The sequence below is a fragment of the Haliotis cracherodii genome, unplaced genomic scaffold (genome assembly GCF_022045235.1).
Source record: "Haliotis cracherodii isolate W230 unplaced genomic scaffold, xgHalCrac1.p SCAF_3, whole genome shotgun sequence".
NCBI lineage: Eukaryota > Metazoa > Mollusca > Gastropoda > Lepetellida > Haliotidae > Haliotis > Haliotis cracherodii.
The window spans coordinates 7,168,880-7,182,416 of NW_027266286.1; the positions used below are offsets into that span (position 1 = coordinate 7,168,880).

The 13,537-nt window shown below is 39.8% G+C and overlaps 1 protein-coding gene across 1 annotated transcript; it reads left to right on the forward strand.

Moving 5' to 3' along the window:
- The first annotated feature begins 5,782 nt into the window (after positions 1 to 5,782).
- LOC139475960 (uncharacterized) lies at positions 5,783 to 9,460 on the forward strand. Its single transcript, XM_071259179.1, has 4 exons — positions 5,783 to 5,936; positions 6,872 to 6,976; positions 8,207 to 8,266; positions 9,441 to 9,460. Exons 1-4 carry the CDS (start codon positions 5,783 to 5,785, stop codon positions 9,458 to 9,460), a joined length of 339 nt encoding a protein of 112 aa, XP_071115280.1.
- The last annotated feature ends 4,077 nt before the right edge of the window (positions 9,461 to 13,537 follow it).

Below are 13,537 nucleotides of genomic sequence, written 5' to 3' on the forward strand. Positions count from 1 at the left end.
CAATGGGCCATGTGACCTTAAATACCGAATAAAAATATCTATAGCTAAAATGGAACACACCATAAAAGACCTACCTGCCTGTAGGGGAGTAAGCTTATAACAATAGAAAACCACATTAAAGGCACCTGTGACAATGTACTTAGTTGATGTATCATGATGTGCATCCTGTATTAGACTGAACGTGACTACCTCATAATGGAATGTTACACTTGAGTGCCAATCCCGTCACACTCGTGATCTTTTTACTGTTGCCTGGGGTGTTGTGTGTGTGTGTGTGTGTGTGTGTGTGTGTGTGTGTGTGTGCGTGTGTGTGTGTGTGTGTGTGGCTGCTTGTACTAGTCCAGACTTATGCCAATTTTATATTGCAGGCCAACTGAGATACCATGCCGCAGTTCAACATGAATACCCTCAGACACAGTATAGTGACTCCGAGCCTACCAGTCCTTGTTGTATCCCCATTAATTCCGAGCGTCAGACAAACGTACCATCTTTTAACGTCTTTTGGTATTCGATACCCGGACCTTCCGCTCTCCTTGTCCTTGATAGAGGTTAGCCACTTTCCTCTCTTGACGCATTTCAAAGGCCTATGGTCCGTTACAATAATACCAGCAATGATGTCATTAGTTAAATCTGCCGAAGGGTCAGTTGCTTGCCATTCATGTCCCTGATGCAGACTGAAAATAGGTTCGGCATAAATTTATACTTACGTTAATAATATAATTTCAGTTGAATATAGATTTTTCATTACTAAATACATATCACATGCTGGTAGGACCATTCAGTGACCCCGCCCTAGTTTTGGCGCCGTTAATCCGAAAACACTCTGTCAGAACGAATATTTTTTAAACCACTTCAAAGTGGCTTATTGGTTTAACTAAGATTCATTAAACCGGATATTTGTTCATCCGGAGAAATTGTCTGAAAACCGATACCGTTTGGATCAATGAGGTTCCATTTTACTTGTTATTGCCTTTGCGAGCGAGCGTATTATTAATAAACGTTTCTGTCTTGTAGAAAAAATTCTGTTGGTAGTGAGATTGTTTGATAGCTTGCCCACATGTATTTTGGGAAACTGTTCGTGGCTGGCAGGCTGTGATAGCTTTTACGCCCACGAACGTTACTTATTACAGGTCCATTATAACATAGGGATATGCTCAGTGTACGATCCAAGCTTTTGTGAATAAAATCAGGTCAAATGAAGCTATACTTACATGTTCATATTATGTGTGTGGGTCGTTTCCCTTTGGCTGTTCAACTATACTTTGTCATTTTGTCACACAAGTGATAGGTCCGTGATAAACTAACGAGTGAAATACTGTATGAGAAGGCGGTGTTTGAAACTTACTAACTCAAAATAGACTAATTGAATTACTTAACGCCGCATTATTCCTGCGAACTAAATTAATATTCGAAGAACAGGCAAATCAGTTATGGTTTTATGGTGGTTAGGGTTAGGGCTAGGCAAATCAGAGTTCATTTACATGCCATCATCTACGTCAACGAGCTTGACCACCAGATCTATCAAATCGCCTCTTTCAACTTTATATGATTGGGGATCAACTCCATTGAGTGAATATGGCTTAACGCCACAGTTGGCAATATTCCAGTAATATCGCGAACCCGGGCATTCGGCCTGACGAGCAAATTATTGAACCAGGCTCCAAAACAGTTGAAGTAACGGCTTGTGTTACTCTCTGACCAGAACATTGAACAAGGTGATGCATACTCGTTGACCTTGTGTTTGATTGGATAGCTCATGGTTAACCGATTTCTCTAATAGCTCTGATTAATGCAACTAAACTAGTGTCCAAAAGAAACTATACCACCTGTTTGCAACGACATAAAAGAAAAACTAAACAATGCAGAAGTTTAGGATTGGTGTTATGCTTTTGAGAAATCCTTTCACAACATCTGTACAAAAATTTCATTTCAATAAAATCTGTACAACCAATATGACAAGCCTTTAAAGATGGGTGGGGTCGAAAAATGAACATTTCGTTTGAGCACTGATCACAGAAACAACGGGAAATGTCACACCACACGTCTCAAAGTCAAGTCAGTAGCGGGTATGTCCACCGTGAGCATCAATACATGCCAGAACACGCCTACGGACTGATGACGTCAAACGTCTGATGACGTTGGGAGTGATGCGTTGCCATTCCTCGAGGAGACATCGTTCCAAGTCCTGGACGTTGACTGGAGGCACACGGCGACGTCGGATTTGCCGATCGAGGTGGTCCCATAAGTGCTCGATGGAATTCATGTCCGGTGAAAATGCGGGCCATGGCAAAACCTGTACGTTGGCGTTGGCAAGGAAGTTCTGTGTGAATCTTGCTGTGTGTGGCCTTGCATTGTCATGTTGGAAAAGGAGTCCACGAGGCCGTTGCTGAATAACGGGCACCACAACAGGCCGTAGGATGTCATCAAGATAACGCTGTGCATTCAGGTTTCCACGAATTACGACAAGCATCGTTTTGACGTCACCACATATGCCACCCCAAACCATTAACCCTCCACCTTCAAACGGCCGGACCTGTTGGATACAGTTAGGCGCCAAACGTTCACCAAATCGTCGGTATACAAGCTGCCGTCCATCGTTTCTGAAGATGAGGAATCTGATCTCATCAGAGAATATAACACGTGCCCAGTCCCGCCGTTGCCAACGTCGAACTCGCCTGGCCCAGATCAGTCTGTTGTTCCGGTGTCGAGGCGTCAGGAGCGGTCCGCGGTAGGGATGACGTGGCCGGATACCATACTGCCGTAGTCTCCTGTAGACGGTCTGTCGACTGATCCTGTGTCCCAGTGCTGTAGCCGCCGTGGACGTCGCTGTTACGGTGCGGTTCCTCAGGTATAATACCCGGATGTAACGATCTTCACGGGGCATGGTTACTCGTGGTCTTCCACTCCTGGGCCTGTCTGACGTCTGACCTGTCTGACGTAACCGATGCATCAACCTGGTGATAGTGATGCGTACGCAGCCCAACCTTCTGGCGACGTCGACGTGTGACGCTTCTTGTTGGACCATTCCAACGGCTCTCTCTCTCTCGATGGCTGTCAAACGTGGCATATCTTGTGTTCTTTTTGTTGCTGTGATATCAACGTGTCTGATCAGCCGTTTTATACAGTTCTTATGCACGTGCAGAACATGCTAGAGAGGGAAATGTCACTTTCACGAAATTTACGTTTTTTCCCGGAAGTGATCACGTGTTCCCGGTATTTTTTATCGACTACTCTGTGTTTGGGATGTGCAATACGAATTGGCATGTTTTCATACTAGACAATTCACTTAGTAAAAACAATTTTGAAAATAAGTTTCTATCGTTTCTTTTGGACACTAGTTTATACATGTACCCTGCTTGTGGCATGACACTTTATTACAAGCACTACATCGGATTTAACATGGCCATGTCTAAAATGCCCTTTGGCAGCAAAACGTGGTAAGTTCTACTTTATGTTTCGGGTTAAGGTGTTAGAAAATATGTTCCACTGGCCAAGGGTACGAACGATGGCTGCAAGAGTTCTTCTCACCCTAGGCCTGCATGAATATATAGAAGGCATAACATTTCAGAAATCAGTTCATTTCTGGGACAGCCATCGATTCACCCTAGCAAGGTATGTTGGCTCTTTCACATCCAATCCATAATTTAATGACTTGTCTTTACTTTTTCTAGGTCTGTGAAGGTATGTGCAGAAACAAAATTAACTGGCTAGGCTCAAGCCAAATTGCAAATCTCATTAAAATAATACCTTAGTTCCCGCTACAGCTAAACAAAGATCTGAAGACATCCCATTAGGGGTCACGTCAGAACGGCCTTACATCCGACCAATCAGAGCATCGCTTACCAGATCATGAAAGTGGCAGTCGGAATGTGATTTCGTATCATACAACCTCGAAATCTTTAACAATGTAGACCATCTATTAGCCATTCCAGAATGTTCTTTTGTTTAGGTTTCAAATTTGTAATCGAGAATTTGTCAAAATATGTTTCGAAGCGTAGTCGCCAATTTGAAATTAGTGCCGTAAAGCACGAGAAAGCTGCTTTCTGATTGGTCATTCCATTGGTCGGTCAAAGTTCGCGCAAGGTCAGTCTGACGTGACCCGTAATGGGATGTCCTCAGGCTTTTGTTAAGCGGTAGCGAGAACTAAGATCTGATTTTAATGAGATTGGCCAAATTGCAGTTCCAGAGAGTATGATTAATTTTAGCTTTTCTGTTGATACTGATATGCAACGCAGATTTTACCACATGTACCAAACTAATATTTGTCTACGAACTTGATACATATGTGGGTTGATGATATAAAGATGACGTCAGAAGGACCATGGCCGCAGTGTATCCATTGTAATGTGCAGGTATCCATTGTAAGAGTAGTACATGTATAACCATTGGCTAACGTTTACTAATGGTTTCTGACTGAATCGGAATAGCGAATTTGATTGTTTTCAAACAATTTTCATTACTATTCTCTTGTCAAATTAGATTGTATGGAGCTATGGGATATCGCATATTCTCCAGGAAGCTGTGAATGAGCTACGGAATATGGTGGTAGCGTATCCTTCACAAAAAAACCCGTCCGTTCAAACATTCCTGGCGCTATGGAGATTTCGCTTCTTTTATATATAGGGCGCACGGGCCCAGAGTTGGATACACCAAAAGCCGTTGGTCATGACCGTTGGTTCGAGACCCGGTTTGCCCCGATATGTTTCTAGGTTTGTCATCACCATTCCCATGCTCGTGGGCTTCGCCGAAGTGGTACAGTCTGTCTTTGGGCTTTTCTCCCGCATACATATAACATGATATCAATGGAATACTATTCAAACTGGCTTTCAACCCAAATTCACTTACACACTCACTCTTATATGCATAAGGTATTCGACACGTTATTAGGCCTAAATGAAACTAAACTAGAAGTAAACATTCCTGTTATTGAATTATAGTGACAGTCATTCATGTTTTTGTTCTCTTCTTCAACCAACACATTCGTTGTGTGTTGATTGCAGTAAATGTTTCAAAACCGATATTGTTGCTTATGTTTATTTGATAATAAATTCTATCCATTTTAGCTATAATAACGGTAACGCATTACTCTTCGTCGGGCAGATAATGGAAAACAGCGGGCTTCTGCAAATGATAATGCCCTAAAAATAGCGCTATCATTATAATATAAATGTATATGATTGTCAGTATCCACGACAGAGGCCTTACGCATTCACTGTCATTTCCATTCATTGGGAAAAGCTGTCCACTCCGACATTATGTAAAAAGATAAGGTAATAATTTATGTTACCTGTTAAGAGACACCTTATTGATTGGAATCTAGTTTGAAATTTGCGTCTGTGTTCCTGTTTGTTGTGTTTCCAATTTGGAAAACAATACGGTTTTTTTAAAATTTCAAACATCAATTTTCAAATCAATTAGTAAATGTAATATACAGTAAACTACGGTTATAACGAACACGCTTATAACGAACTGACGGATATAACGAACTTACTTTTTGGTCCCGACTATTTGCTCTAGTTATGCTGTATATATGCTTATAACGAACTTCGGTTATAACGAACTAAAATTAGTAGTCCCTTTGAGTTCGTTATAACCGTACTTTACTGTACAACGAAAACTTGTATATAATCGCTCGAATCAAAGATTGAGAACCAATGCCTATGCTATTGTGACTGGTAATACTTAACTATCCCTGATTGATTCACCACGGTAGCTAGTACACATAGAAAAGTACTTCTACCTGGGTCATAGTCGGTACATATTTTGAAATAATTTGTTGCAGATGAAGGCTGTTGCTCTGCTGCTGATGTTTGTTGTCTTGGCCGCCCTTCCCTCAGAAACCAGCGCATGGGAATGGTTTAGAAGAGTCGCACAAAAGGGTTATGGTGGTGTGAAGAAAGTTGTAAACAAGTTCAACAGATGGAGAAACAAAAACGGTAGGCTGGTTGTTACATTTCAGCGACGGAGCCACACGACACGAACAAAGAAAACTAACCTCCTTGAGTTATTGACAGAAACCTGTACATTAAAATATCTATCAGGCTGTCAGTCATTAGTATCTCTTTGTCGCCACCCCGACTGAAGTAAATAATTCAACTCTGTGTTTTGAAGACATGGGTTATGTTGCTTTCAGTGTTAGGTATATCTAGTTCTCTATTCCCGTTGGTATAGTCTCTCCTAGGAGGAGAAACCGTTTGCTCATGACGCTGGTTCGATAACCCGCATGTGTACATTTTGTAAAGTCCATTCCTGGTAGCTGCATGACGTAATATTGCTGGAATATGACTAATTCGGCTGAACACACTCTCTTTATAAGTCATACATTTAATTGGTACGTCTGAAGATTCTATGGACCCTATATGTTAGCAGACAGTTCCCTAGACAAAGGACAAAGGAAATGTTTTCTTAACTTTGTAGAAATACATCAACGTTTACTGCAAACGCTCATTTCAGCTGAAATAGAATGTGACAGACATGCATGTTTTGGCAAGATCTGTTTCCAAACGCAGTGCTACTTATTATCCTATATTCTATCATCCATGGCACGTCATTACAGTTCCCATTCTATTTAGTTTTCAAGTGTGTACCATCTCGGCTTACTTACTTCTACTTACGTGAAATCTGATTACTATAATGCCCAAATTGCCCTTTTCTTTGGAAAACAAGAATGGTACACAGATGTACCTTGTCATTATTTGAACATGTATTGCCACGTATTGCCAAGCCGTCTAGCGTCTGAATTCGTGGTAACCCTATACAACAAACGGTTCCTCACACTACGCGGGTTGACATAACTTTATTACTTTCCAAAGCTGCATTAAATCCAATTCACTCACTTCTTCCATAATTTATGTTGACGTTCATATTTCAGGTCGAGCTATACGCGCTCTACATGAAGACCTGACGGAGGAGGAAATGATAGAGACGTTGGCCACCAGAGACATCAATGAACTGGTTGAAGTTGACCAACTCACTGGTAAGATACAAAGTTTAGTCTTTCTCTTTTTTAAATCAAAACCGGCGTCATCCTACAGATGCCATCCTTGATGACGGGGGTAGCATCTGTGGTTATCTCGGAAAAGTTATGTCCGCTCAGTTGGTGCCCAACGTGAGGATCAGCACGTTCATATTAAATTTGAACAGAATAAGTGTCCGTACCCTATTGACTGGCATATACCGCCTGCGGAGAACTGTGTGGCAGAACTGTGTGGCGCGGGGGGGTGTGTAGAAATCCTATAGATAACATCCCTGTGAAACAATACTCATTCAACTGTTTCGGAGATTTTGAATCGGACCTCCAATTGTATTAGTCTGTAATGTACGTTTCTATTTTTAATGTCAGACAAGCTATAATTGTATTATATGTCGTTAATTAACAAGCCAGTACAAACATTATTTAACAAACCAGTAAAAAAATTACAAAAACACGTATCAAGATATACAGGAAAGCAAATGTTATCAGACGTTTATAGAGAAAAAAAGGGCATTTAGGCAAGAAGTAGAGCACCAATTCAGCTCCCCTCCTTGCTGATTTTTTTCTGTATGCATACAAGTCAGAATGTCTTCTCGAAACTAAAAAAAAAGGATTTATGGCTAAGAAGTTTTAATTAAATTTCAGATGATCTGATAACGATCAATAATGGTCAAATAACCAATTCCCTTGGACTGATCTACCCACATGAACTAGAAATGAAGGTGATACGTGAAACCGCCTCATCTGTTAAATATATATATCATCAAAATTATTCAGGGTTACACAAATAACTGCCCACAAAACTATTTAACAGTACAATGGGGCACGCTCCTCCTACTCCTCTTGTCCAAAGGTTGACAACATTCAAGGCCTTCTTAAAGCTTTTAGAATATTTCCCAATAGACATCCGGAGACATTTCCGAATATGACTTATCAGTCCGATGTAATTCCCTATCGTGACTTGTACCAAATACCAAAAGTAATTATGTTTTTGTAGGTGAACAAATGACTTGCCTTTGCAGGCGTTTGTGTCGGAGGCGATCAATGGGGCAGGATACGCTCACCTTTTCGCGAGCACCTGGCATCATAACCATTTGATAGTGATTCATTAACACATGCTCATGTTTGAATCGTAAAATATGCTCATCATGATGGATAGGATTTTGCTTCTTGTTGTATTAATATGCTTGAAACATTCAACATACTTTTACGTCATCAACTTGATTTCCACAGACGCAGACAAGGCCGAATTGAGCAACATCCAGCGTGATGCTCGAGATCTAATGGATCAAAGTAAGTAATCTACTCATCTAATAAAATGGGGGCCCAGTCGTCTTAGGAGCTGTGGAGAGTTGCGTCCTTTGGGCACGCCAGAAACCTATGATTGTGGGTTCTAATCCCGGTTCTCCCCGATTATGTTTCTAGGTTTGTCAGCACCATACCTTACTCTAGGTTTCTAAACGTCTAAGACCTGCATCACGTTGGGTTTTCCTCCCACATTAAGCTGACACGCCGTTGTACAACTTGAGTACTGGAGTAGACAACTCACTCACTCAGTCTGATAAAATTAGTCCACAAGGAATTTGATTATTGATGGTATCGATGAGCCGTTCAAGTCGTCCTTCGCGATCAATACGATCATTCAATGGACCAAGAATGATTTCTTAATTGATCTGTTATCCCAGTTATTTGTCCAAATCCTTGATATTCAATTCTGACTCGATCACAGGTAGACACAGGCGACGTAATACATGTTTGGAACCACGAGTAATATCTACATGACCTTTGGTAGTTGGACATTGTCAACCTTCCTTTGTCATAAGAACTTTCTTTCCCAGTCTCACTGCAGTCAGTTCTAGTCGTTAAAAAATTGGAGTACAAGGATTACTTAGTTATGACGAGGTTAATTTTACTGACTGCAACCTTGTCGTTATACCAGCAGTTGTAGGAATAGGATAACTGATTTTGATAACGCTAACAAAAATAAAATAGTATTTATGCATATTTTATTGTAGAAAACTAATAAAAACTAATGCGTTTTCGATGTTCGAGTGATAAAATAATGGCAGATTTGCAATGGCCTACCCTTAATTTTCTGTAGTCCATCGCCAATTGGAATTAAAAATGGACTTCAATTTGACCATGATATGTGAAAAGAACACTAACATTTTAAAACAAGTAAATCGTACACCAGGATATGTATTTGAACTTTACAAATTAGAAAGTAGTCGTTGCCAATTTCCAGACCAACTACATGCCAGTCAGTCACAATGCTAAATGCTTTCAAGAAAGTATTCGGCGGTTTAAAGAATGCACCGTCATCTCATCAGGTAGTTAAGTACATAAACATCTTCCCTCCAGTAAATCAAATCAAAGGATATTTTGTTCATATTAACGCAAATAAATCGTTACATAATTATGAAACCGTCTGAGGGTGTTAAACAAACATTAACCTCTTTTGTTGCAGTGGACGCACTGGAAGATTAATAATGCACCTGCACATTGTTTTCACATTACTTGGCAATTTCATCAATAAAAAGTTTGATGTGTGTATACATGGTTTGTGTCTTTCTTACTTCATGTCGGATATGTTTATTTATGCATATGAATCGGATTTTTTTGTTATAGAAGTTCAATAACCACCAAATAGCCATATCCTTTCCACTGATTACCAACCTGAACTAAAAATAAAGGAGACCAGTGAGACTATATATAGGGCTTTCCTCCCACATTAAGCTGACACGCCGCGATATAACTGGAATACTGTTAAAAGCGGCGTTAAACCCAACTTACTCACTCACTAAATGCCCAATAAATGTACAGTGAACGATTTGATAGTCAGTTCCAAATCTTACATTCACAATATGTATGTTCAGAATTGAACACATTTCCAAAGATTTTTTTCAAAGTTATTTTGTATTTTTTTACATTAAGAGTAATTTTTACATTAAGGGTTGTAAACATTATTAATCCATTCTACACTGATAGATAACAGTCTAACACATATGAGCAAAACGTGAAATTCATCTTCTATTCACCATTATTTCATAATTGACAGATTCTGTCATTTCTTTGCAATCCCAAATGCCATCTAAAATGTAGTGTAATATGACGATAGCGTTTAACAGTTTTAGATTGTAGTTAACGCTCGGGTTCAAACAATTGTTTGTAAGTTCTGCAATATCTAGGTTTTGATGAATTATCCGTCACTGAATTCCAATATCAAATACATGTATCCTTTAATATCTGCAACAATTTATTCATGAAAGTTTCTACAAAAACAAAACAAATAAAGATAAGAAACTAATAGGAACCGTAGCCATATATAAACATTGGTCGGTACATTGTGAGCGAAATGACTATGGACGTAACTATGTAATAACAAGCTTTGTTTGTATAGATGTCCAGTTTGGCTAACACATGCGAGAATGGAAACGTGTATGGCCTTTTTCGTACGTACACAGTGATGGAAGCGTTGTTTTGTGATATAGGGTTCGATTCCCCACATGAGTCCACCGTTGTTCCTTTCGTCGTCATACGGCTCAAAGAGATGCGACTTAACTCTTTCCATACTCATAAAAGAATTCTCTGCTGAAAGCTAAGTCGATAATATGATTGCGACTATGTCCTTTCTGTGAGTTTATGAATCATTCCTGAAATAGTGATGACACCGAGTGTGCGCGAAAAGCGTATCGTGCTCCACCGACGACACACAAGAAAAAACCCGGAACCATGTGGTACAAATAAAAAAAAGGGATTTACTTTTAGCATGATTTTTGTCACTGACGCGTGAAATTTGGAAATATTCTCCACATGTCTACTATACAATTTTTTGAAAACTTTACTGAGGTCAAGAATGTTGTTACCCTGATCAAACAACTAGCAAGTGTTGTATAACGCTCTTTGAACTCTACTCTGATGCCTTACGTTTCTCTGCGCGGAGTAGTGTCCTTCATGGTGTAGCTGATAAAGCATCTGCCCTGAGAGCTGAAGGTCAGTGTTTCGATGCTCTGGCCGTGTCATTCGAAGAGGACGTTAAATGTGCTACTTGTTGTTACCCTGCCTGGCGCTCGGCAATAAGATGATAACACAAGGAGTATAATGTGTCTGAGTGTGGTGTCTTCTTGAAATGTGGCATGATATCTCCGTGGCCTTGTACTATAATACCGCCATAAGTCCGTACCAGTACACAGAGCCAGACACACGCACATACTTTCACGTTGTTATATCATTGCATTTTTTGTAAACATCAGGAACTCGACGATGTACTCCACAGCACTTATCCTGATCTCCTCCAATAAGCCAACAAGCTAGTTTATGACTGAAATATTTTTCAACACAGCGTTAAACACAACTCAATCGCTCCATTTTGTAATATGTATTTGTAATGAGGTTTAACTCTGCTTTTAACCGTATTCCAGTTATATCGCGGTGTATTTGTAATGAAGGCCATCAGGACAGCAATAACATACGCTGATGTATTCGACAAATGTTACACTGGGTCATACCTGCATTGAACCTATCTGAAGACGACACTTTAAGCTGAAATATATAAAAAAACTACAGTTAATTTCCACAAAAAAAGGAAATTGCCTTTATCGAAAGGGTAGTGTGTAGTTTAGTCTTGATAAGAAAAATTAGAAATTGAAAATTATATGAGAATTGAGTTTTTTTTGTTGCGTGATATTTGTATGATTTGTCAAATACCGCCCAGTTGAGGCCTGGGAATCTGTATGGTTTGTCAAATACCGCACATTTGAGGCCTAGGAATTCGTATGATTTGACAAATACCGCCAAGTTGAGGTCTGGGAATCTGTATGATTTGTCAAATACCGCTAAGTTGAGGCCCGGGAATCTGTATGGTTTGTCAAATACCGCTAAGTTGAGGCCCGGGAATCTGTATGGTTTGTCAAATACCGCTAAGTTGAGGCCCGGGAATCTGTATGGTTTGTCAAATAACGCCAAGTTGAGGGCCGGAAATCTGGTTGATTTGTCAAATACCGACCACTTGAGACCCGGGACGGAATAGGTCACCAAGTTCTCTATCCACGTCAAGGTGCTGTTGGAATTGACCATAACATCAAGCATCAGAGTGAAACAAATTCTTTTACAATTTACAAATACAATTTTCATCTGAATCAATAAACGTTCACGAAAATAAACAGCAAAGGGTCAATGATAATAACATAATCAATAAAAAAACAAACTACATACTATTTTTCTTGTGCCGCAAACTGATAAGAAAGTGTTAAATTATTACATGTTAAACCGTGCACGCGACTTAGTAAAGGCCAATGCAACCTGAAGGAACCCCTTCGGGATTCCAGGCTAATAAACGTCCCCAGTAACCTATGCTGGTCGAAAGAATGATCATGTGAGTGGTCATGGTCTGTCTGGTCCAAATTCGATTACTTACAGACTGTAGTGATATGGGTGGAATACTGCTGAATGAAAACAACAATACGCGCTAAATGAATGATCCCTGAGCAATCGATTGCCGTTCGTCGTTGCATAAACTCAAATATGAGATTGGCAAAATTGGTAATATTGCGGCACTCTAAAACAACTGGAATACGTCATTTTCCTTCAACAACTTTTCTAATAATCCGAAAACACCTATAGGTTTGATGGCTGTTAATAATTAATAACTATGTTGTTTTGAAACGGATAAATTATCATTAAAAAACCTTTAGAAACTATATACATACAAGGCACGTCAATTTCCCTCGTAATTCCGCCGTGCTTATCAACAAGCTGTGCTTCGTGTGAATCAAAGATTTTAACAATAGTGGAAGATGAAAATAGCTTTAACAATAGTAGGGACTTTATCGAAAAGATATTTGTCCCAGAAACGTTTTGAAAAAAATGCTTCAGACTGTTCAATAAAACAAACTCTCTGCCACAAATATTGCATTGTTGCAATGTTGTTTTCATTTAAAATAGTATTCAGGCTTACAGTTTTATTTAAAAACATGTCTGGTTTTGGAACTGTAGCTTTCAAAATCTAGAATCCCAAATCTGCACAAGCGTATTAAACTTGTACTTGGTGTTTTATAATCTGTATATCTAAGCCTATCTGTAATCGAAGTAGACTCCGGATTGTAAAGACATTCGAATACACGGTGTCCATTTGTATTGAAACATTAATCATACTAAGAAACAGTACTCGACCCGTGATCCGGGGTAGAATAGGTCTTCTGCAACCCATGCTTACCTAAAAGGCGACTATGCTTGTCGTAAGAGGCGTCAAACGGGATCGGGTGGTCAGGCTCGCTGACTTGGTTGATGCATGTCATTGATCCCAATAACGTGGATCGATGCTCATGATGTCAATCACTGGATTGTCTTGCCCAGTCTCGATCATTTACAGACCGCCGTCATATAGCTGGAATATTGCTGAGTTCGGCGTTAAACAAAAACACAAAACAAACGTAGAAACAATAGCCACATTGATGATGTTCGTGGACTGTCCCCGATGCACTGACACAGAGCTACACATTTTCTATCACTGCGTATAAAAATAGCTGTCACTCACACCCCAGCAGATTGCCTACCACCTACATA